The sequence below is a fragment of the Strix aluco genome, chromosome 11 (genome assembly GCF_031877795.1).
Source record: "Strix aluco isolate bStrAlu1 chromosome 11, bStrAlu1.hap1, whole genome shotgun sequence".
NCBI classification, from domain to species: domain Eukaryota; kingdom Metazoa; phylum Chordata; class Aves; order Strigiformes; family Strigidae; genus Strix; species Strix aluco.
Genome location: NC_133941.1, coordinates 5,304,415 through 5,330,040, shown reverse-complemented (window position 1 = coordinate 5,330,040; position 25,626 = coordinate 5,304,415). Strand labels below are relative to the sequence as shown.

The window sequence follows — 25,626 nt, the reverse complement described above, 5'->3', positions numbered from 1 at the left end:
CAGTGCAGATAATTATGAATAATGATAATGATTTGGGTCTCAGAGCAAATTTGCACAGATAAGCACACGCCTATGGGTGATGTGGCTTCATGCACAATAATTAAGCACGTACACCATGGGAAGTGAAATAGAAAATGGGTAAATCATTCCTTTACAAGAAGATTTTTTTAGATTTTGGACCTGAAGAGTTGTACTGTGCGCCTATTGCAGGTAGCTGGTAGATTGATTTTAGAGTTCGTAGACCAGAGAAAACAGAGGATTTGCCTAAATAAGAGCAGAGTGTAGCACAGAAATAAACACAAAAGCTACCTCTGAGCATGCTGACATGTCACTGAGCAGAGCGGTGGCATGCAGAGACACCAGTGCCACTTCTGACACCTCTCGAGCTGCATCAGGACGTCTCTGCGCTTGGCTCCCAGACACCTGGCAGAGCCACCCCACACCTGGGCCAGGACCAGCCAGCCCAAACGTGCTCATCTTCCTCCACTCGGCAGCTCATGGCGTGCTGTAGATGGGCCTTGGCAAATGTACTGAACATCTTTAGACACGCTGCTCTAAATTGCCATCAGTGTGGCTGCTTGCTCATAACTGAGAGTAAAAATTGGTCCATTGAATTGTAGGAGGTAGATGCATGGTTCCACAGGGATCTATTCAAATTTCTTTTGTAAGGATAGGGTTTCACAACCTAACAAGGTTACTTCGAAAAACTTGCTTTTGTGAAAATGCCACTTATATTTTGCTTCTAGGATCAACATGGCAAGTAAGACTTTCTCACACCCTCTGGCAGCTTCCAGAGGAAAAGTTCAGCAGCTTATAATTTCATCAGTTGCAATCAGTTCAAAGAAGAATTTTGTCATTTAAAGTTTTTAAGGCATTTCAGTGGGCTGCCTATGTGGGAGCAGCAGCTGACGTCAGAGAAGACAGTCATTTAGCAACAGGTATATGGGGGACAACAGGCCTCTTCTACATCTCCAAACAAGGAAAATGTTTAGGAAAGCTTCAAGATCTTTCCAGGCAGTATCTCCCATCTTTGGAAAAAGCCAACATTGCTGAAATTTATCTCTAGCAATTCTGAGAGTCATTACAGACTCCCCGTACATGCAATAGTTAATACACAGAGAGGCACTTCCAGGGGGTGATTTGGCTTTTGGTGGCTTGAATAGCTTTACTGTCAGTGCCAAGATCTTCAGGTTCATTCTCTCTTAAGACCTTCTGGGCATGATTCAGCTCCAGATTAAGGCACCTCCATTTGGATGTCTGTATGCAGGTGTCTAAATGTCCATTACATCTTGTCATTAGATTGGGAATGGAAGGGGTGGATTCACCTTTGCATCCAACTAGACTAAACCTCTGCCTAAGGCCCAGTTCTTCACATGCCTTAGAGCTCATCAGCAGTCCTTGCAGATTTTTAACTACAAAGCTTCTCAAGGTGTCTCCCAGCACTTGCTCAGCAGGTGCCTTAATCTGCAGTGCTCATTATCAGGGGTCAGCAGCTCTTTCTTAGCATTACTGAGCCTGAGCAGACCACAGCGTGCACTGCAGTGATGGCTGCATCGTGTCAGTCCCAAAGCTGCTGTGGTCCAACAGCTTGGCTTGCTCTAGTCATGGGAAGATGTCCCCAAAAGTCACTGTTCTTCTGTTCTCAGTCACTTGTTCCATGCTAGAATGGCTGCTGGAGAAGCATTAGTGCATGCACTGGCCTTACAGTACCTGCCACCTGCACAGTTTTAATGGAACTTCTTTAGCCTATGTTACAATTTATATGAATGCCAGCCAGTCTTTATGGACTAATCATCAAAACATCCCTGTGAAACAGGGAAGAACTACTGTCTCAACAACACAGACTGCAACATGAGCTTTCTGCTGGTTTCTTTATCTAAGAAAAAATTGCCTCAATTACAGCAAAAAAAACTTGGTCAAAAAAGACTTCTTTCTGAGGGGAGAATTTCCCTCCTCCCACTACCTTGTGTTCATAATCCCCTGGGTTTTGACACTGCTGTGCACAGAGTCCTGGTTAGCTCACCCTTCCCTCCACACAAGCTTGAAGGAGATAGCACACGAGTGCAGGCATGGTGGGACCATCAAACTGACTGCCGAAAGGCAGCCCCACCAGGGAAGTGCTCCTCCTGGTTTTAGAAGAGGAAGAATGGAGTTCTCCAACTATTTAGGTTCTGGTTAAAACTCATTGCAGGTGGTCTAAGACCAAAACCTCCCATCTCCCCTCTCTACCCTAAAAGAGAAGGAGAAGGGTGGCTTCTTGCTAAGTGAGGTGACCAAGACATTCATCTTCATCTGCCATAGAAAGGAGAGGAGATGATAGCATATTTTCTTTTATTTTCAGTGGCACAGCATCAGACTGCAAGGCAAACTGACTAACATTTTCCATAGGAATGTAATAGCTAACCTTTTATATTAGTTCCTGTGGGTACTCTGAAAGACTCTTTCTAGAAAGAAGTCACACATGTCTACTGAATACAGTCAAGGAAAATCTAACTGGATTCTTTCACTTTTCTAGGAAGTATGTTTCTTCAGTGTCTCAGAGATGGCTTTGAATGTTTTTTGGTAAAATGAACCTGATAAGCTGCAAATACAATCCTAGACCAACGACACAAATTAGAGAATACATCAAGGAAACTGAAAACACCTTGAAGCAGCAAGTACCAACATGTGACAGACTGAGGTCAATATAACATTTTGGGGATCTTAATTCCACCTGTGAAACCAACCAACATCAAACAAGGCAGCGGCTGCACAGGCCACCGTAACCCAGAGCTGCTCTCTGTCCTCATGGCTTAAAGGCAGCTGGATCCTGCACTTACTAATTCCCAGGGGAAACGCCTCAGGAAGGGAGAACAGCACTAAACTCTGCTTCCAGCTTCACTCTCAGTATGGCTGAGAGGAGAATTTGAGCTTTGGTAACTTGATTAATACCAAATTAACAGATGGCTTTGGACTTGAGATTGTTTGCTTATCCCTGTGTCTTGCTTTCCTCCCTGAGACCCAGCAGACACCACCTCTGCACATACTGAAAGCGGGGGGCAAGTTCCCCGGTCTCGAGAGAGAGCAGCGAAGCTGCATGTATGTACCTCATCCACAACATGCAATGATGGAGCAGCTGGTTTCCCCCCGGATGCAGTGCCTTAGTGTTTTTAAGAAGTGTTGCTCATGTTTTTGACATTTTACAAAGGTTATTCTGAAATTTCTATTAAAACAATGTGGGAGAGGTGCATGTTGAAAAACACAGCATTGGCACCCAGAGCCCCATTGCAAAGCACCTTAAATTAAATGAAGTGGCACGGATAAAACAAATTTCTACCAAAACCCCATGATTTATCACAAGCGTAACCTTCTCTTCTTTATGTAATTAAAATAGATTCCAAGTAGCACAAACAGAGGAGATTAAGCCCGTCTTACCTGGAATAGGTATAATGGGAATACTTTCATTGGGGACCACACGGGGGGAACTGCTGTCCTCCACATAGAAATGGGCAGTCTGAAAACACTTTCTGTTAAAGAAGAAAGAAAAAAAATAGTTTCAAGTTGTGGAAAACTGCCCTCTGAAAAAATAGCCAAAAACTTTTCCACACATTCTGCTTCTCCATTTCTGTTCAATTTCTGCTCCATACTTTCAGATGTTATAGTTTTAAAACATTGATGCATGAAAACATATTTGCATTTTCTACAATTACAATTATAATTCCGGATTCTGGTGGGCTCTAATTCATTGCCATCTGATATCCACCTATCATATATGCCTCTGTATATAAGTACTACTGAATAAGAAATTATACTCACAAAAGTTAGAGGTTACAAAACAGGTTCCAAATACATCATTCAGAAAGAAACTCTGCACACAAGAAACGTATTCAGCACACAGTTCAAGCCAAAATCCACCTAAGACACTCGCATTTCCAGGGAAAATACACTTACTGCAGAAGTTTCTGCTGTGTAACAGCCGACAACAGCATCTGTAACTGCTGCATGTCATGATGTTCTGCTATGAAAGTTATCCTTCAAACATTCCGGCCTTTTGTTTGTTTGTTTTAAAACACTAAAGCCATATAACCCTCATCCCATCCGCCTCCTGTAAACTTGCATTACACACGCTGCTACAGAAAAACGCAATAGACACTTCGCTTAGGCCCCAGGACTCATCTCTGAAAAGGCCTATAAAGAACAGGAGAACTTAAATCCACCTGACTCTTTTTTACCTGTATTTAATGCAAAGCAGAGAGCACAAGCTGGTCATCACAGAAAAGGTACTGAGCAGAATAACATCAAGAGATCCGAGGAGACTCTGCATGGTGATGTTAACTGAGGCAGGGTTTTCCAACACCAGCGTCACTGCTCATTGCTGACTTAATGAGCTGCTTGAGGCTGGAACTGAATATTTAATGAGTCTTGCTTAGTGTGAGCAGCTATTGTGGCAGGAGAAGGGTCTGCTCTCATCTGTCGGGGCGCTTAACAATAGCTTCCCATGGCAGAAAGATCCCCCTCATTGCAGCCCTTAATGAACTGCTCCTCAACACCTGGGCAAAGTTTGCAGGCGGCCTTGTGAGCTGCGCCTTTTGTCAAGTTGCTGGTTCCCCGGCTGAAACATGTTTGCACGTAGTGGCTTTTAAGTTTCTGCCTTGCAGTCTGCTTCTCTGTAATTTGGGCATTGTGCTCTCCACAGAGAGCCCACTCTGCAGAGCTGGCTTTGCTGACTTTGTCAAAGTAATTTGCGCTCCCTTTGTTTTCAACATCCATACATACCAGAGAGCAAAAAAGTCACTGAAAATCAAACCACTCTCTTAAGCAAAAACAGAACCTAAAATAGTCATGGGTGCTTGCTTTCTATGCATGTGTACTTTCTACTGCACAGTCACAGTGCATTATAATGCAGGCACATGCTATGGCAGCACGAGTACAACTTAAGACAATACAGAAGCAGGAGAGAGCGGATTTCACAGCATGGAGTAATTGTCTTGGAGCAGCTTTCTATTTTCAGGCATGATGTCTTGCATTGTGCTGAAGTTATTTATTTAGTGTGTATGCTTTTGTTAAGAAACACCATAAGGTGAATTCACACACAAGGATGCAAGATGTGCAATAGTCTCACAGCATTTAAAAACATTGGTTGAACTCCCCCCACCCTACTTGCTCCCTGTTCTCATTTTTTTTGGCAGCCTTTATTTTGGACAATGCACACCCTGGGGGCACGCAGCAGAATAAATCAGTCACACATAAAGAAGAAACTATGAATATGAAACAGGCAAAATGTTCCTGATTTTGATGTATTTGGGGCTCTTTCCCTTGAGTCAATACTACAAAAATCCTTGAACGGCTTCTCCTGGTAATGAAGGCCTTAAGAAGGTGTTTGATAAAAAGACAGACCTTTACGCAGGGATTTACAGGATTTTTTAAAGCTGATGATACTGAAGAAAAGCAATTATTTTTTGTTAATTTGTTATTTTATACTCTGAGAGGCTGTGATAGGCTGGCACTATGGTTTTTTATGCAGCCATAAGATAGCTATGTCTTAATAGCCTCAAAACATGTAACAGCGTTGGATAATCACACTGTGCCATACTGTAAGGTCCACAATGGCGATACCTGAATACCCAAGTCCAGCATATCTCTGCTAAGCACAACGTTGGAATAACAATGTATTAAATGAATATTTCACATAGTAAAGTTTGCTATAATCATTAATGTCACTAACAATTATGTATTTTATCCCTAGAATACTTTCTGTAACTGTTTTGAAAAGGCAGTCTCCATGGAAAAATGGTTTTCTCAAGTCACAAGCATCACACTAAAATACACTCACCTTACGTATATACATACATAACGCAGCGTGTTTGTTACTTTACAATACTGGATACTGTCATGTTAGGTGAAGACATGCCTCTCAAACTCTTTTTTTTCACTTGCTCATAATTGCTGTACATACTCCAAGTTTAGCCTCTACAGCTGAGCTCGCTGTGCACAGGCCATTGCATCCCTGTCCTGGTGACTCCCTCCATGTCCCAGGGGCTCCTGGGGACAGCAGAAGTCAGCACTGATGGGACTATGCAGGGTGAAACGTGAGAGCAGGATAAAGTGGATCGATCTTTAAAAGACCTTTTACGATGGGTTTCACAAACTTCGCTGGATGAATTTTCCAGCAAGTTCTGTTTACTGGGTGTGTTTCCTACTCTTGCAGCTCTTCTCTGTGCAGCTCCAGGAGGGAGCACGCATCTTGAGGCACCAAGCAGATGCCTCCAGGCCCCCAGCAGTTTGGATAATGTCCATTTTTCAGTCTGGGACTGACTGAGGGAGGAAATGGCTGGGCCCAAGAAGAGTCTTCTGCAAACTCGTGTCTATTTTGTAGTAATAAATACTGATAGCTGGGATCAAGGCTATTGAGAGGCACTTCAGACAATTTAGTATCTGCCTTCTCCCCCAGTTTAGGATGCTCCTTTCTATCCCCTGGCATTCCCCTACCCATTACCTTTCCCTCAGTATACAAACCTTAAGTGGCAGCAGTTGCTAAGGCTACAAGAAGCTGCAGTAAATCTGTGTGCGTATATGGGGAGGGCTGGATAAAGGAAAAGGGTGAGATAGAAAATTGCTTGTTTCAAGTCACTGGAGAGGCAGCCATGGAGAGAGGTGGGAGTGGATACAGGGCTAGACAAGGTGCAAGCCTGCAACTATTTTCACATGAGCAATTCAGCCCGTAACTTTTGACCCCAGTGTGTATAAATGTGCAGGTGTTTGCACCTGTGTGCCCATTTGCTCAGGAAACCAACACTGTCAGCAGAAAAAAACAATACAATTTTTTTCCGATAGAAGCAGTCCTTAGTGATTAAGCAATTGGGATTTGTCAATGGCATAAATGATTAAAATCTCAACAACTGAAACACTGATTTTTAAAATAATTCTTGAATTTCTGCACCACTGGTTGAGGAGAAGCAAATCACAGCCTTGATTTCACTTCCAGAAGATTTCGGAGAGTCCACATCTTTTCTACAAAATACCAAAGAGTCTGTTGTCTCCGAAATACGCCTGTGTGCAGTGAAGCACACCGTTTTCTCTAGCCCCATATGTTTTTTTTGGCTCCCTTTCCCTGGGGTACAATAACTATGCGAGATTGTGGTGATCAGACACACAGTTGTCACATATGGAAAATGCAGAAAGTAAAACACTGCGAGATTAGCATCTCCCCGGAGAAGGAGCAGAGGCAGGGTCTGGAATGCAAAGATGACGCAAGGGAGAGCATCCCCCTGCCCAGAATCTTTTTGCAGAGATACTGACAGTGAATTATTAAAGCAAACTAACAGGATGCAAAGTCCACAGCAGCAGCACCTTATTATCAAGCTGGAAGCATAAAAATATGCCAAGAGATGGTCCTGATTAGCTGGGTTAAATGCTTGTTCAATCTCCGCTGAGCAAAATACCAGATTAGCTTCTGTAGAAGAAGAGATGTCTCATGAGATTTTGACACTCAAAACAGGTTTCCTTGGTTATTAGTTAATAAACCTCAAGCAGCTTCTCCTTTATACTCATCTAAAAGCAAAAGGGAGAACCAGATCACATAATGGCCTGAAAGCATGGATGCATTTTATTTTCACGTAGAAGATAGTGCCTTAGTGTTTAGTTAATACTGCCTCCAATACAAACACACAGCGCACACGGCGGTCGATGGGAGTGCTGGGAATAGCTCTGAGGGCAGCGTTTGGCCTTTACTCCTCTGAACGCCGTCTAGCACGGGCAGCATCCCCTGATCTGTGATGACAGGAGAGGGATCTGCGCTGCTCTGGAGCAGCTGAGGCAGGGAGAGAAGGAGCAAGGGATTATTGTGGAGGGGCAAGTGATTGCCTCTGCAGCGGCTGGCTGAAACACCAGGACAGTGACTGAACACAGGAAAAACCAAAGGTGAATGCAGTGCATTCTGGGGACACCCAAGAGCCCTGTCCCGCCTCACACGCTGAAGTGACTGACGTGTTCATTGCTCCCTTGTTCGCTAGGGATCTACTCCTTCTTCCAGGCGTTTCTGTTGGTTGAAGCAGCGTGTATTCCCTCTCCAAGGCTTGCCAGATTTATACTACATTATTTCTGTAATAGCATCTAGGAGCAATAGGCTCCTGGTTTCTTGCAGCTACTTTCTTCTTGGGTCATTACTTCCTAAAGCATGACCAATTCAGGGGCACATCGCTTTAAATGGTCCTGGAGGCCTATTCACTACTGTCAGAGCAGGGTAAACCTTGTCCTCTGGACTCCTTTCCTCCAGAAACAGCCTCCCACAGACAGGAGCTCTGCAGAATTTATTAATGAAGAGGCCTACAGTCCCTGCAGCCACCCTACTTTTACACATAGTCCTTAGCTAGTGGGAAGAACAGGCACGATCGAACAGGAGTCAAACCAGTATCTGTAATGGACCTCTAAACCAAGCTGCACAGGACATGGCTTACTCTTTATCAAATGCAACCTGGATACAGGCATTCATTCACCATGCTCCTCCATCACGGGGCGGCCTGCAAATAACTCCTGGACAAGGATCCAAAGACAGGAAATGATCTCTTTCACTACCTCTGTACATTCATTCTCACTTTCAATAGAAGAAAAGATGCTTCAGATTCTCGTTGAACTGTTTTGCATGTTTTCCAGGAGACACAATTAAGATTGGTTTCTGCTGGCACCAAAACTAGAGTATGTATGCAGTCAAGTGTACTAGTAACACATGGCTCTGCACTTTAAACTAGCTTCACTATTCCTTGGCAAGCATTTGTCACTGTCAGAATTGGCAATGACTCCTCAGAAAAGAGCTGCAGACTACGGAACAACAGAAGCACTGCAAATCATGACCATGTCACCAGCAGAGCAGTGGATGGGAGCCTGGACAACAGCTGTCTGCAGTCTGCACTGCTCTAGCTGGGGTCATCAGTCACTGATTTTTATGAGCAATAAAACTGACTCAACCGTTAAGAAGAAAAAGAGAAGAGAAAACCACATGAAAAAAGCTAGTCTTATGAATATGAATAAGTGACCAGCATGGAGCAGTGATATTACGTTCATTGTATCAGAAGGGCATCTGCATTTACTCTTTTTTGGCCAAAAAATGGCTTATATTGCCCCAATTTTCTACAATTATTTTCCTTCACAGGTCTTAACGCTTAATGATCAGAATTCAAAAGCTGAGTTATAAAAGAACCTATGCTATGCTGGAGCGGTAAGGCAGTGAAGGCTGACTGAACTTGAGCTATGGGAGGATATACAAAGCGGGAATGCATAAAACTCCAGAGAATAAAAGAAAGCTGAAAAAAGAGGGAAATTTCCCTACAATAATGCAGATTCTACTTCCCAAAGATGATTTGCCTTCTCCCCACAAAGCAATTTCTGCCTGTAATCTTCTCGAGCAGTGTTAAGCATTGCACAGATATGATAACTGGAGAGGTCTAGATGGTACATGGATAGCTGTCAGAAGTTCACAGTGTGCCAAGTCCTTGGCGTCCTTTCCTAGCCAGATCGGTGAAAAGTAGACTGCCCTTTTCAGAGGACTTCCTCTGGGCAAGGAGAAATGCTTTTTCACATTAGGGAGTTGTCACACACCCACACAGTCCCGCAAAAGCTAAAAGGATCCAAACGCTAATCACCAGTCCAACCACACTTACAACCACACATTCTGCAGCATCATAGAGAAATAAAGACAGGAAAAAGGCTTGGAAAAGACAGATGGAAAAAAAAAGAAGGTGGACAAAACTTTGAAACAGTATTTGTGATGAAGAACACACCCACTAGTAAAATTGTCCATCTGAAAAACTAATCTGCAAACAAGACGAGGGATTTCTGACACAGAAAGACAGCTAATTTAATATTTATGGCCTAAATTTGCCAGCTGACTACACAGCTCTCCACAAAATTAAAAATCCTCTTCTCCTGATCCTCCGAGATCCTATCCTCCACCAGAGACTATACACCCATTTACATCACATACGATACTGAACTCAGACATTATACAAGAAATAATAATTTTTAGAAGGGTATTCAAATAATTAAACAGTTAAGAAATAACAACACACACCAAGATAAGCTGCTTTCAAGTCCTCCCCCCCTTCATCAGCTCTGTGACCAGAAAGTGCCCAGGTGGCCAGTGCAGAAAAGCACTTAGAAAGCTCTTTATCTGCAAATTTTAAGTGGATAAATCTTAGTTTAACTCAGCACAAACATTTTCCATGCTTCCTTGTCCCATCTTCCTGGTGTCCCTGGAGAACACCGAAGGCGATGGTGAAACCTTATTTGTGATGACACTTGGCCCTGTAACACTTGGTAGCTAATTACTCTCCTGGTGACCTCTGACAGGGCTAGCAGCATCAGACCTTCCCCTCCTGCTTTAATCAATACTCACAACAGCTGTGTTGGATACACTCAGCAATTTTACAGATGACTGAATGGGTTTACTCATCAGTATTTTCTATTGCAAGAGAACAAGCTCCCTGGTTATATGCATTACCATTCAAACCTTTAATGTCTTCAGGCAAAAATGGGGTTGAGAAACCTATAGGTGGTATCTTAAAATGGTTTAAAAATTAGGCACGGTTTTAAAAACCAAAGGGAAGCCTGATGTACTCATTTTCCTCTCCCTGAGTCAACTATTTATTTAATGCAACATTCATAACAAAGACTAGAAAATCACAGAGGAAAACAAAGACATGCCTCTTCCAATCAAATAATACCTTAGGCAGTTCCTATAAAATGTGTACTTCCAATGCCCTAAACATCATGTAATATTAAAAAGGAGCCTAAAACTTTCTCACAGAAGGAAGCTAAATTTAACCAAGTGAAGAGTTGTTCTGTAATCACAAGAACTGCAGCAATCAATGAAGATTGCCTCTTACTAGAGAGGAGCTTTTATAGTAGCACCTCTAAGAACTCAAAATTGGGCATACTTGATATTATCATTTCAGGACATGAATTCCCTTTGGGATGAATCTCAGGAAAGGAAAGAATAAAAACAGGGTGACACACTGGGACGTTAAAATATGGGTATTTTTAAACACTAAGTGTAATTCATCTGGAGTGAAATTGTGTTACAAGAAAACCAATACAGAGATGATCCCACCTAAGAGAGGACAGCAGAAACTGGGTCTCTCTTTGAAACATTTACTTAAATGTCCCTAATTAATCCCACCTAGTTACTCTCAAAATTGAAGAGTCCTGTTCTTTCTTTGTGAAAATACTCTTTCCTTCCTCCGAATCAGGACATCAGGGCATTCAACTGACAATTACTTTAGGTATCTCAAGCCACTGCCTGGGCCCTAAGCATAACACAAAAATATGCTAAAAATTTAGGCACAGTTTTTTCCTCTGTTTTGACGGCCTTGCCCATCTTCAGGCAGAAATGCCGGTTTGTTAAATATAATGAAATACTCCATGGGAAACTCCCTCTTTCTCAACAGACATGTCCATGCGCACCTGGACGAAAGCTGCATGGGAGAACTAGGAAGATTTCCCAACACTGCTGGACATATTTCATGTTTAGCTTTTTTGGGACCAGGATAAAATATTAAAAGTGATTATTTCCTTTCTCTTTTCATCACTGTGTATTTGGGAGGTGGGCTTTTCTCATTGGCCATTTCTAAAAGAAATAGCTACTTAAAAATTTTTATGGTCTCCCTGTTAACACTGTTTAGAACACAATTAGAAATGGCACAAAAAGATACCTTTGGAAGCCCAGCACAAAGGAAAAGAAAAGAGCAGCTGGCACCGAGAGCAGAGAAGCAAATTATTTAGTACCTGGCAGATAATGAGAACACTGAAAACACACTACTTAATGCTAGTGCTCTGACAGAGCTACGCACATCACCTCATCACGCTAATACAGACAGACCGGGTGGCAGCCAGCTGGTCCTCCTTCTCCACCCATCTCCCTGAAAGCAAAGATTTGTAAGCTGCCAAATAATAAACCTGGACAGAAGTCTTGAGGATCATTAATCTTGCTATCAATCAACCCATTTGGAGATTTGCTTCTTGCTGTCGCTGATACTAACCTGGTAGTGACTTGAGAGCTCTGGGGAAGCCTGGAGTGTGCGTGTCTGAGGAATTGCTTTAATGAGTTTCTTGCATGCAAAGGTTAACAAATGTGACAAGGAAACACAAATATCAGAGACAATAAACTACTATCCACTGAACTGAACCACTGAGAAATACCACGTTGTGTGTTCTGCGGTGGTATGCTGAATACATCTCTAACTAGCTCTGTAAAAATACCCAAGTTAGACCCCAGTGACCCATCTCAGATGCCAGGAGACGTGCAGGCATGTTTGTGTGAGCTCTGCCCGCTCCAGTACTCCTTATCTGCTGGGCTAAGTGCCTTGGGCATAGCTCTGCATTAATAGAGCTAGACCGCAGAGAGGCAAGTTGTATTCGCTGAAGTGGTGTTCTGGTTAAATCGGACAATCAGTGTGGTGTGAACATATCCACTGGGCTCCCTTTGCTAGACACAACGGATCCACATCAATTAATACATCAGAATAAAAAGACCCTGCATCAGTAGAATCCTTTCAGTAGCATTTGCATTAAACACTGCAGTATTTTCTGTGAGAATGTTTCTAAAAAATAAATAGCATCAGCAACAGCAATAATATCAAACAAATCCAAAGATAATTGATACTATAAGAAAAATCTAATTAATACCAAAAAGCAGTAAACAGTATTAAGCATACTTAAGCAGTAAACAGTATTAAGCATACTTAGACAAAATAAAGAAGCACAGAAAATAAAAACAATGTATGTTTTAAATTACCATCTCCACAAACCAAATAAACCTTGAGAAAAATTCTAAAAATATTATAAGCAAGTAACAGAGGTAGAATCCACTACAACATGAGGCAGAGTGGACTAGAAGGATGATCCTGAAAATGCTTGAAAGGAAGTGTGGAAGAGTTCCCCTTTCAAAATATTTATTAAGAAAATGACATCTTTGAGGTTTCAGGCCTATAACCCATTCAAAGCTCCTTGAATTTTAGTGTCAAGGAAATACACATTTATTACACAAAAAGGACTCAAAGTACGAGGCATATCAGAAAAGTAACCATGAAGTCTATTAGCAGGCACCCAATTATATAGAAGTGTCAAGAATCGAAAACTCATAAAATAACAACTGTAGAAGAGACTTTGCCTTTAAGAAATCAGTTAAAATCATTCTAAAAATTAGAAACTGCTTTTATCCTCATGACAAACCCTTTTTCAGTAAGTATACACTCGGGCAAATAAACTATTGCTTTCCCGTTGTCTTAATCAGTGTGTAGAAGCAGCTAATAACAAAACTAATCACAGGAGGAGAACATTTTGATTCAAGATAAAAGTTCACTGCAGATAAGCAAAACAGGAGATATTCAGTCAACCTATGTTAATTATTAGATCCCTTAACACCAGATACAGTTTAATATATTTTCTATTTATAGACTGTTATCTTTATTTGCACTATTTCCAAAGCTTTAATCTACCTTTTATTAAGCTCTTTATAACCTTTCAGTGTTGATAAATGTGGGACTGGGGAAAAGAAGAAAAAAGCCCACAAGAATTGAAGTTTGCATCTTAGCAAAAACATATGAATGCTTGTTAATGTATGAAGAAACGTGCCTGGATCCATCAGGCACTTGCTCAGAAGCAGATAGCAAAATTAAACGCAAGCTCTTGGCTCAGTATTTCCTTTTCTTGAAGCTCATGAAGTGACATGGCTGCACAGGCAGACACACCATCCTTGAGGAACGTAGATGTCTGCTCCTAGGTGAATTGTTCAGTCCTGACACCTCTAGTAATTCAGATTCATTTTCCTCCTACTGTATTTATGCATTTCATTTCCACGTTGTGATGCGATCTTTGGTGGTGCTTTAGCTGCCATTAGTGCAGCAGTTAGTAAGCTTGGGAATGGGAAAAACAGCAGCAACCACCATGGCCAACAAGACGTGTTTGGGTGTGGGCAAAGGGAGATTCCAGTGGCGACCGAGGTCCTGCTGTTAGACCCACTGTCCTGGTTTAACCAGGATAGGGTTAAGTTTCCCCAGCAGTGGGGGGGGAGCTCTAGCCGGGTTATTCAGATACCATGCGGACGTCACATCCTGGCAGGTCACATTTTCCTGGCGCGGGAGCGCGGTGCACTCGTGGTCTTGTACATCGTGCTTCTCACTGCTGTATTTGGTAGCTATTTTGCTCTGTTCATTGCTATCACTATTACTGTTATTGTTATTGCTGTTGTTTGTTGTGTTGCTGTTGCACTGTTGTATTAAACCTTTCCTTATTTCAGTCTTGGGGCTTTGTATTTCACTCCCTTTGTGGGGGAGGGGCAGCGGCCGCGTGGTCTCAGACCCCAGCAGGGGCTAAACCACCACACCCACTCTAACTATTTTAATCTCTGCTTGTAGCTGGGAACTGTAGTAACAAGTTCCTGTTTTATTCCAGTATTTTAATTCAAGGACTTTTGTGAGCTAAAAATGTTTAAAATGCAGACTAAACAGCAGAGTATTTTGCCACTATTTCTGGTAGTTTTGTCCCAGACATTTGGTTTCAGATCTGTGATTTCCTGTCGAGAACACACAAGTGTGAAATACTTGTTGATCCGTTTATTCATTTGCCTCCTGGCTGATCGTAGCCATTTTGACAGAATGGATAAATTGATTTGCTCCTTTCTGGGTTTTTTCACATGCTTCTCCATCAGCCTGGAAGCACTGCCCCAACTTACCAGATGCTGTGCTTAGGTCTTTATCACTCCTATACCCTCACTTTACATCCTGTACCCTTGTTTTAGAGTGGCTAAGCCAATTTCACACAATACCCAGGTTGTCTGAAATGCCACAAACTCTCACCAGAGCAGCTTCTGCAATTCTATCTGCCAGATAAAAATGATACATAAAATTTAGAGAAACTATTTTTGAACAATTCAAACACAATGAACACTTAACATTACTCTTTAGTGATAGATAATTGCACTTGGTTATTCCAGGCAGCATTTAACTATTTATCTACGACATATCTCAGCAAATCATCTATTTTTCCAAGTCATGAACAAACACTGCAGTTTGAAAAGGGAACAACCACCCTTGACCGTTCTCATAGAGGAAATGGCAAAGGTAACAGCTTCAAGTGAACAGGCAAAACCCTGTAGCATCAGCACAAGCTTTCCTATGCAAAGCAATTTCAGCAGGCTAACAAATGAGTCACTTCTCTCCAACAGACATGTAGCAGAACACAGCGCATTTAACTGATGTGCCCTTTTATTGCAAAACATACTGTCTTCCTCTGGTTTGACTAGAGCAACGGGATGCAGCATTGCCAGGAAAGAGCTGAAGAATGCAAACTTGGCACCACATAGTAACTAAATGTTGATTCATGGAAATTATGAGACATTCAAGGGGACAGGTCTCAGGCTCCAAATTATGCTCCACTCTTGTATTGCCCCCGTGTGATTATATCAAGTTTGCTTACAATTTGCTGCTCACTCTTCTAATTGGATTCCTCCAAAGGGCAGTTTGCTGTGTCACGAGCTTGTCACTTTATATCCTGCTTTAACTCCAAACCACTCAATTAATATTAAATCCCATTTATTATAAAAGCATTTGTTTCTACCCATACGATGCTATCAGCAGCCATCTCATTAATATTTATTTCCACAAAGTGGCCCACTAGATGTTAAGATCTCAGATACAGCTAGTAACTTAAAAAGGGGAAAATATGTGAAGACAAGAAGGTCAAAACAGAACTTGAGCTATAACAGAAAACTTCCAACCCATATGAATTTAACTCCTTCTTCACAGGAAGCTGAGTAAATACAATAAGGTTGGCGGACAGCAACGACTATGTTAAAGTTAATCCAGTCACCAGAAAAAAAGGAGGAGTGAGGTTGCCAATGCATCTCTCTCTGGGGTGGGGAGTCGCTGTCTGGTGCACCAAGGAAAAATGCTGGAAGGAGGCATGGAAGGGGAATGCTCATCTGCTGCCTTATTCCCCCGTGAGCTGAGCTGTCTACTTTGCAGGCTTCAAAAAAAACCCCTAAACCAGAGAATGGTGGATAATCTTAAACCCTGGGCTACAGCTGGTTTAAAGCCCCTTTTCTTCAGCATCCTGTTCTGTGCTCAGCACACAGGGAATCAGCACGGCCTGTCCTGGCTTGACAGTGTGGAAGTCAATGGGACCCCACACTCGCCATCCAAGGAGCGAAGGAGGAGAGGGCTGCAGACAGTGTAATTGTTTCAAAAAAGCTGGTATAAAGCTCAGGGATTCTCTTGCACGCTTTCAGCATAAGGAAGCATTGCTAAGGAAAGAGAGGACATCCAAGCGCAAGCTCAAATCCTATAGACAACACTGCAACCCACCGAAATCTCAGAGTCAAAATAAAACACAGACTTTTCATTTCCCCACAGGCGTAGCTGCAGTTTGGATTATCACAAATGCTGGTGAAATGGGAGCATTTCTTCTGTGTTCAGAAGCACCCAGCTGCTTCTCATGCAGAATGCTCCTGAGAGTGAGATTATACATTCAGACATGGCGAGATGAAGCAGCTGCTGAGAATGTATATCAAATACTGTGATTTCTTCTCTTCTGCTCTCTTATTCCGTGCATCTTGAATAAAACTAAGCTGCAGGGACAACAGGTCTCTTTCTAGTAGTCTCCACCTATTCCTTTAAACTATACCACAGGGAACTTGTTCCATGTAGCTCTGTGGATAACAAAACCAGCGATGTTGAACTCTAACCTTCTGCTACCACAAAGAGCTAAATTAATTCCCTACAGCACATCAGCACTGCTTTTGAAAAGGCCCAGACTCTGCAAAAAACAGATGGAAACTAAACTTATGGGCCTTTAAAGATGTCAAGCATTTCCTCACAGCGATGGCATAAGAACCCTTCTTCTTCCCATCAATTTTTTTACTAATCAGAGCACACATGGCAACTCCCTGTGTGGCACCACTCAGGGCTCACCCCATCAACATAAAACCTTGCGAAATTATCACCTCGGGTTTACCACTGGGATAACAATGCTTTTATACCTAGAATTAAAAAGATGAATTGTCACAGCCTGGTAAATATGCAAGAGCAGACACCTAACTCCAATACTATTTCATTGCCCCTCTTCTTCCCACATTCAGTCCAAGGTCTGGCTCAGAAAACCAGAGAAAGGACTTCTGTTGCACTGTTGTCACCTTCATGCCTTCAGGGCTATTGCTCCTGCAGATTTCGGAGCAAAAGCATGTTTTGGACAGCAGCAAAGCCAAGCCTGCAGGCTCCTGCTTTGACAGCCAAATACACTCCGCAGAGCTGCAGAGGCTCCCAAATTCTCGTCTCTACCACCACATTATGTGGAACAGAAGATTCTTGATCGCCCATTTTCTTAAAGCTGTTTGCGTGAGGACATGAGTCAAGTTACTCTTTCTCCCTCAAAGAGCTGATTTGGCATTTTTACCATCAAGAGGGTGGTGCAGTTGTGAAGTGTCCAATCATTTCTGAAGAGACATCAGGGACCTGGTGCCAGGTCCTTATTCACAGATGACAATTGTTACCGTAAGCATAAGAAAAAGGGTTCTGCCCTGCTGACTGCAGCCAAGTGCTCCACACGAGTTGGTTTTGCAGTGATAAATGTCACGTTTACAATGGGTTTTGCAACATGAAAGTCCATAATTTGCTTTCCAGGGACCTATGCTTGATTATCAGGAGAGTTAGAAGCATTCACTGAAGTCTAATGAATAGAATTAACACATAATTTAAACAGGGACTAATATGTATGCAAATGAGAAAAAGTTAAAAATAAGAGTTCAAGCTATAATTTCAGAAAACGTAGACTGCATCCTTATGAAATATGAATGTTTCAATTCACCTCATATCTTCACATCTATGTTAGCTGCTTTGCATGTGAACAATAGGGTGCATCAAGCCCATTTTGATTTTTATATTTGAACTTGGATTTATAAAATGGATTACATTGAAACAATAATAATATATATGCTAATTAAAGACTCCATTTAATGACATAAATAAAGACGAAGACCAACACAGACTAATTTCCATTTGCAAATTTCCTAATTACTGTATTTTACTTTGGAAAGCAGAAACTTTATTTCCACAGTCTCAGAAAAAAAGACAATATTTTCTTTGCTCAAATTATTTTAAAAATCTTGTCAACTTTTTTATTCTTTAGGATTGATACAATTGCTTTACCTAGAGAGATTCACTATTAAATATCACCCAAGTCAAACTATGTTGATTTGTGTATGCAAATGGTGTTATTTAATTATTAATTATTATTAGATTTTTCTCTAATAAGGAGTTCTTGTTGATAAATATAAGGTGTATACACCCCTCAATATCACAAGTAAATGTCCCTGATGTCTGATAAGGTGTTATTCTCTCTCTCCCTTTGTCCTCCTACTCACCAAAATTAGAGAGAACAAGGGCACAGGACAAGCGTACAGTTTCAGTGAGACAAGGCATTATGAGAAAACGCGACTACAACCTCTGCCATGCAAAGCCTACAGAAAAGCTTGCTGAAGAATAAACAGATTGCAGAAAAGGCCCTTTTAGGTTAAAAGGCTTGTTGGTACCTATAACCATGAGGAAAGTGGTGAAAAATAGTTCATTCAAATGAATACAAAGCCTGTAATGATATCAGGGCCAGGAGAATCTTTTTTTGCTGTTGTGTAAATGTTGGTTATGTGATAAAGAAGCCTAGATTTAGCCTTAACTCACAAAACCAGCATTTGCAGGCTCTGAAAAGCAAACTGCAAAGCAAAGCCATTTACTCCCTGACTGAAATAGCACCCTGAATGCTTCAAAAATAAGGAGCTATATGAATGGGAAAAGACTAGTCATACTGGTAACATTTATGTCCTAGGCCTTTATTAAAAAAATAAAATATATACATCAAAAAAATGACAGATACGAGGACTGCATCTTCACAGCTTTAACTTCATGTCTGTAAAACCAGTTGCTATTACCAATGAACACTGAAATTTAGGAAATTTGTAGGACTCTGAAGAGTAAACGATCATCATTTTGAGTTGTGATGTGGTTGGAAGTCCTCCATGCCCTCAGTACCGCCAGCACCGTACAACTGCTGCCACCTTCCCCTGTACCACTGCTGCCAGGAGCACAGCCTGGGAGAGGCTCTCCCTGGGCCCGGCTCAGCATCCTCTGTCCTTGTGGTGCCCAGCCCTTCACATTCCTCCTCTTGGCATTAGTGGAACCGCGTTGGGGAAATAAATACCTTAAGAAAACCTAGAAAGCAGCTGGAAAAGTTGCAGGCCAGTTGACTTTGATCACTTCTCTAACAGCATAAAATCCTCTTCACTGATGATCCACTCGTCTCCTAATAAACTGTGAGGTTGGCAGATGTAATTTCCCACAACGGGTTTAGGAGATGCACTCCCTCTGCCTGCCTAGCAGAGGGCTGTTCTCTCACTCCCAGTCAAACCCCACATTTAATGCCAAATATCCATCAGCAGACATAAATTCCATTTCCTATCTCCATCCACTACTAGTGAGGGATTTGCTCCAGCTGAGGAGCACCTTGATCACCAGCCTCATGCCTGCGCAAAGGGAAGACATCCCTTTACACTTGGAAAACCCCCATCTGCAGGGATTCAGCATTGTAGCCCCGAGTCCAACCTCTGGCCTGCCAGAACATGCCTTGATCCATAACAGCTTAAAACATATTTGACATGGGGGTTAACGAGATAAGCTCATGCTGCTACAGAACATGAGGAATTTTACCAGTACTCACTGGAAACTTTCTGATAGTGGCTGAAAAATGGCTTGAGAGAGTGAACTGCTGTGCAGAAATATATATGCATTTAACTGATAATTTAATCAGAAGGAAAATAAAACCCAAATTTGAGCCTTCAGGGAATAGAACATTTGTCATTATTGAAAAATATTTTGATTTTTTTTTTTTAAACTGTAACAATAATTCAAATTGGGCTTATTTCTATTACTTTATAAATGTCACTTTGTAGAATATTTCAAAATGTTTTTGGTCTGTTTTGGAAAAGACAGGATTTCCAAAACATGAACCAACACACCACCAAGAACCAGGCATGCGACCTACATCTGTTTCAGCTTAAAAGTTTGAACCCAAATGGATTTTAACCTGTAAGTCAGTAGAGTAAAATACATGCTTGTTCATAGCAATAGCAGAAATGCTTTCTTTTAAACAAAACTGAATGAATTAACATACTTGCCACATTTGTAATAGCAGCACAACATGCGTTGTGCATTCCAAGGCGCTCGTTTTTCCCAAATTGCACAGGTTTTAAGAAAAGTTTTTAAGTCCACCCCTGCTTATTATTGTTTTACGAGTCTGCTGATTCCTGGTATTTATCCAAGCAGTTAAGATAGCTGAATTGATTTAATATTCTTACCCTGTAATTTTACACTCAGACCACATCCTGCTGTGAAATAGCTAGTGCTAATGTTAGTCCAAATGCTGCTGTGGGACTCAGGACAGCACAGGGCCCTTCAATAGCTATATTTTATGGTTACAAGGAGAGAGAAAAAATATAATTTATCTGGTTGCTGTGGTTAATTCACAGTTTCACAGCAGAGGTATACTGTTCCCTCTGGGTACATCTACTTGTATTATAGGATATTTCATTCACAGTTTGTCTGACATACCTCTAGCTCTGAACCTACCAATTTATGGGAGTGAATCTACTCCAGAGATACCTGCATGCACTTTAACACATACTCTTACGTACTAAGAATATTATAGAAAAGATATAAACTAGCAGCAGATCAATAGAAAACATAAACTAGCAACAGATCAAACAACAACGGGTTAATAAATGGTTTCTTTGAGCTGAGAAGGGGAACAGAAGAAGAATGCATCCATTTTCTCAAGAAATAGTCTTTTTTTTTCCCAAGTGATTTAATTTCACAGAACCATTTGTGAAATCTGTTTTTTCTTTTAAAATATCTATCGTAGCTTCAAAACCCAGAGTTCAAAAATTTTAAAGTTGTGTAAGTTTCCTGTAGAACAGCTTACAAAAGACCTAACAGATGAGTAGGAGAAGCCAGTGGTACCTGGCATCCTCTACCACTGTGATTATCAGAAAACCCATACTCCTCATGGCATACTATTTATCAGCACCTAGAAACCAGCTCTTAATGCAGCTTAACTAGAACATTTGAATATTTAAAAAATATTCATTCAAACCTACACCTTGTAAACTACTACCTTTAATCCAGTTACTGCACAGATAAAATCTTGCTCTTTTTTTCAACACTTCACCATTACAGCAGCACTGGGGAAGGCATTTCCAGAAAGAAAATGTCTGCAATTAATCCATTTAATTAGTTTCACAGAAATAAAACAGAAAGATCAATTGCAGCCATGCTGCAGATCCCTCCTTGCCTGACCTCAGCTGCCCTTGCTTGCTCCCCTTTGCTCATTCTGCAGAAGAAGGTATTTCTGGAAATGTTGGGGAAATGTTGTTACACCTCTAAACAAACTGGTCAGAAGCGTGTCAACAACAGTTTTCCAACTTGTTGCCAAGACCTTTCCATAAACTTCATTCCCTATAAGGACGGCCTGTGGGCAAAGTATAACCTAAATATCTCAGCTCTTATGGGACACATCATACACCAAATTAAAAATAAAAAAGTAGGTTTTTTGTTTGGGAGTTTTCAAGGTCACCAACATGATATTTTGAATTCTAGTCTTCCACAGCCAAAGCACGTATTCTCCTGTTGTTTGACTTATGATTGCATTCTTGACATTATCTTTTAAAATAAAGGTGATGCAGATCTGGGCTCCCACTGAGTTCAATGGCCACATCCATAAAAGTGCCTGCAGAAAAGATGTTCACACAACTGACCTGCATGGTTGTACTCTTAACTCTTCCCTACTTTTAGGCTCCTTGCTGCAGGAGAACAGATGGAACAAAACTCCAAACAGGTTTTTTTCCACCAACCTGTGGGTCTCCTGACACAAGTTGCCCTCTGCAAGCTGCCTTTGCAGTTTCTTTCCTGCCTCTTTGTATCTTCCTTTTACTCCCTCTCCAAAGCTACAGCCCTCCCTCTGTCCTCCCCCCAATTCTTACATGTGCTCTTTTATTGGCTTCACATTATTCACTTTAAACATGATATATTTAAACTGTGTCTTCCAAATGCTTTTTCAGGCTTCTAGTCTGTGATTTACAGGACAATTTATCACACACCATTCCTCCTCTTTTCTCATGCTTGCACATGTGCTTTAAAGCTCGCACCGCAGCTGTGGAGAACAGGACTTGAAGCTCCCATGCATGATCAATGACTCCTGTGGTGTTCCTGACGAATGGCTGGTTAACCTTGTTTTGGAACCTAGAAATGATGGAAATTCTGTAGACCACTGCTTTATTGTCTTTCCCATCATGAAGCTTTTTCTAATGTCAAACCTAAATTTCTCTCTTGCTGCAATTTAAGCCAAAGACTCCTCATCCCCAGCACAACGAGTGCAGAAGATCGTGTATTCCTTGCAGACCCTTTTCATGTACTAGAGTACTCGCTTCCCCTCTCTGCTAACAACGCTGCTTGCCCATCTGGTCTCACCAACTTCCTCATAGAAAAGGTGTATCACACAAGAACAACCACAGTCCTCTCTTATTTAGACCTTGAGATACACCAGCCTGCTATAAATCTATATTTGCTTTCCATTTACAGGACAGCTGAGAGGAGAACACTTCTTCATGAAATTCAGATGAAGGCTGGACGTGTGCGACACAGGAAGAAGCTGGCTTCAAATACCTGGCAAGAAGTGACTTGTTATTGGAATTGCTTACTCTCTAGAATCCATTTAAGGTGATACAGGTTCTTCAGTCATGCAGAGTTGAATTTACAAGGGCAAGGTCTGATTTAGCTAATACCACTTATTCAGGAGCCACTCTGTTAACATCAATGTGACTGTTCAGGTTTAAACCTGAAGCAAAACCTAGACTGTGCTATTTCCTTGAAATGGGACATTCCTGGCTCAAAATGTGGTTACTGATTTTTGATGTTGCTCCTGATGCTGTATAATTAGAAGTACTATTTTCTGAGCTTCGTAGATATCCTGATAGTTCTGGAAGTCACCACTGATCTGCTTGGCAAATCCCTCTCCAACTTCTTTCCTTTCTCAAGACAAAACTGTTCCTTTGTAAAGTGGCAGCTTGCTACTGGCCTCAACAGTGAGGAAATGGAAATCTTGCAGAGTTCTGGTTTGCAAGAAAAGTAAAACTAGTGTTAATTAAAGAAGAGTAAAAGTAACAGGCATATAATGAGAGAACATGCCCCTTTCCACAGTCTAGCTCTTAACAGATCATCCAGCATGCTTAAAAAGCAACTTTCCATCTGCAAATCTGTCTCTCTCTCTTTTTTGTCTAATGAGCATGAGTTAGTCTGTTCAAAAGCCCAAATGGGCATCTCAGGGCCAATTCAGCAGCAGGGGGTCCGTTACTATAACAACTGACAACTCCTGTGATTTCTGAAAGGCCCTAAAGTAGCCATTTGGGAAATGGTTATAGAGCAAGGAGTTTCGAAGGAATGGGCGAGGTGTCCAGGCCTCCCCTGCGCACAGCTGCGCTCCTCTACCTCAGCCCCTCACGCACAGAGGAAACCCCAGCACCCCGGCGCCCTTGCAAAGAGCCAGTCCGGAGACTTTTCAGCTCCCTGCGAGAAGAGAGTATAAAAGCCCACGAGCCGACAACGGGAAGAACGGCACCGGCACGCTACGGTTTGGCGGATCTCCTTGTGGGCTCTCCCCCCCTTGCCCCAGGCTGCGCGTTGCTGGATGAAAGAGCGCAGATGCTGTCAGAGAAGTTTTCATATTGATTTTCCTTGTAATGGAAGAATGACGAGCTCTCAAAAGAACGATACCAACAGCTAGAACAAGCAACCGGCAGCTGCCCTAAGCTTCAGGCTTGAAAGCAAGCTGCCTGCCGTCGGCACAAAGGATGAGCTCGGTTCCCCAAGTGGGATAAGAGGGAGCTGATCACAGGCCTGCTCCCCTTTAATGAAAACGAGCAGCTCTTTGAGGTACAGCACACAAAAGGGCCCAATATTTCAGTACCTTTACCTCCAGCACTGGCAAAATCAAACACAACGTGGATCTTCTGCAATAAAAGCTGAAGTGCTTTTCCTGCATTGCCTGGGTTGAGGCAGGGAGAGATCAGAGGGCTCTGAATCAGGCTGGGCTCGATTCTGCTTGTCAGGCAGTGATCTCCCCCAACCCTCTGAGGCTGTTTGTCATCATATGAGACTAGACATGGCCATTCCCAGAAGAAAACGAAGGTGTGCCCTGGTATAAGCAGGGCTCATCTGGTCACTAAAAAGGAGATGGAAGCCACAAGAGGTTTCAGGCAACTCCACTCACCTCCATGTTTCCCCTCGTCTCCCTGTGGTGTTGCCTGTCTCCCAGTTTAGGAAATCTCTTGCCCTTGTCAGCTAATTCTCCCCACTGCCTGTGGTGACATGAGTTGTGCTCTGGGACACTGCCATCTCCAAGCTGAGCACAAGTGCATGGACGTGGTCCTCAGGCATCACTGGGGGCAGTGTCAGTGTGAGCATCCCCATCCCTCCTGCTCATTCCTGCCTTGTGCTGATCCCTCAGTTATGCTGTCTGGTTACTACATGAACCAGACTGGAAGCTAATCTGGCTTAAATCAGGGCATGAAAGCCCCTCTTTTTTTTTTAAACATGGATTATTTCTCAATCCAGCTCCTCACACGGTTGTACAAACATTTGCATTGGTATCACTGAGGGCAGAACAAGGGCAGGAATGGAGGAGGCTGCTTGAACCGCTGCTGCTGAAATAAATACTCATGCCACTGCACCCGAGGCATTCTTAAAATCAACACACAGGCTCTCAGAAAGTGTTACCACCTAGCATCCTTCATGACTGAGAAAATGAGCAGAATCACGAATATTTTAGAGTAAGTTGAAAGAAGCTTTTATCATTGTAAGCAAGCAATTTTACAATGGTCTGTAAATTTGCAATGTTCCTTTTTCAATCAGTACAGTAGATGAACAACACATTGTGTACTCATAAAATAAGAGCTAGAGATAGGCTCAAATGACAAGTTCAGCACTTTTTACAACCTGCTACAGGCAGAAGTTCTCTTTTTTTCCCAATGAAGTTTTAACACTGTCTTAGCTATGGAGCTGTGCAAGTTTCCCAAAATTTAACACCAAAAGGCAGTTTTCCAAGACATGGTTATTAGACATGGTAACTGCAACAGTTTTGGGTCTTTCTATTTCTGTATTACAAACCGATTTACAAATACGGCTGACCAACCTTCTTCAGTGCTATTTTACCAGTGACAGAACTCAGATGGTGAAATATTGAACACCTGAACTTGCTCCCAGTGAGTTCTTTGCCACCGAGTTCAACACCAATACTGTCAAACTGTAAGTGACTTGGCCCTGGGTCACACAGAAAATCAATGACCAAGTCAGAAAAAGAACCCACATCTCCTGGTGCTCAATGTCATTTCTTCTGCACAGAAAGGCACTGCCAGAGAAGTACGAGGCTCTGCCACAGGACCTGTCCCAAGGATTCTGTTCAATTCAACAGGATGTTTAACAAAAACCTAGGAAAACTCTTACTGTCTACTAAATTCTATAGGGTTTTGCCTAAGGAAAATTAAAGGCATCTTTTTCCCAA

The 25,626-nt window shown here is 42.0% G+C and overlaps 1 protein-coding gene across 1 annotated transcript in view; it reads right to left on the bottom strand.

Annotated features, from left to right (window-relative positions):
• The window catches only part of PTPRG (protein tyrosine phosphatase receptor type G), a 408,208-nt gene that overhangs the window by 36,424 nt on the left and 346,158 nt on the right, over positions 1-25,626 (bottom strand). The window contains exon 14 of the mRNA XM_074835886.1: positions 3,415-3,506. Within this exon, the coding sequence (XP_074691987.1) occupies positions 3,415-3,506 (92 nt within the window). The remainder of the gene's footprint in view (positions 1-3,414; positions 3,507-25,626) is intronic.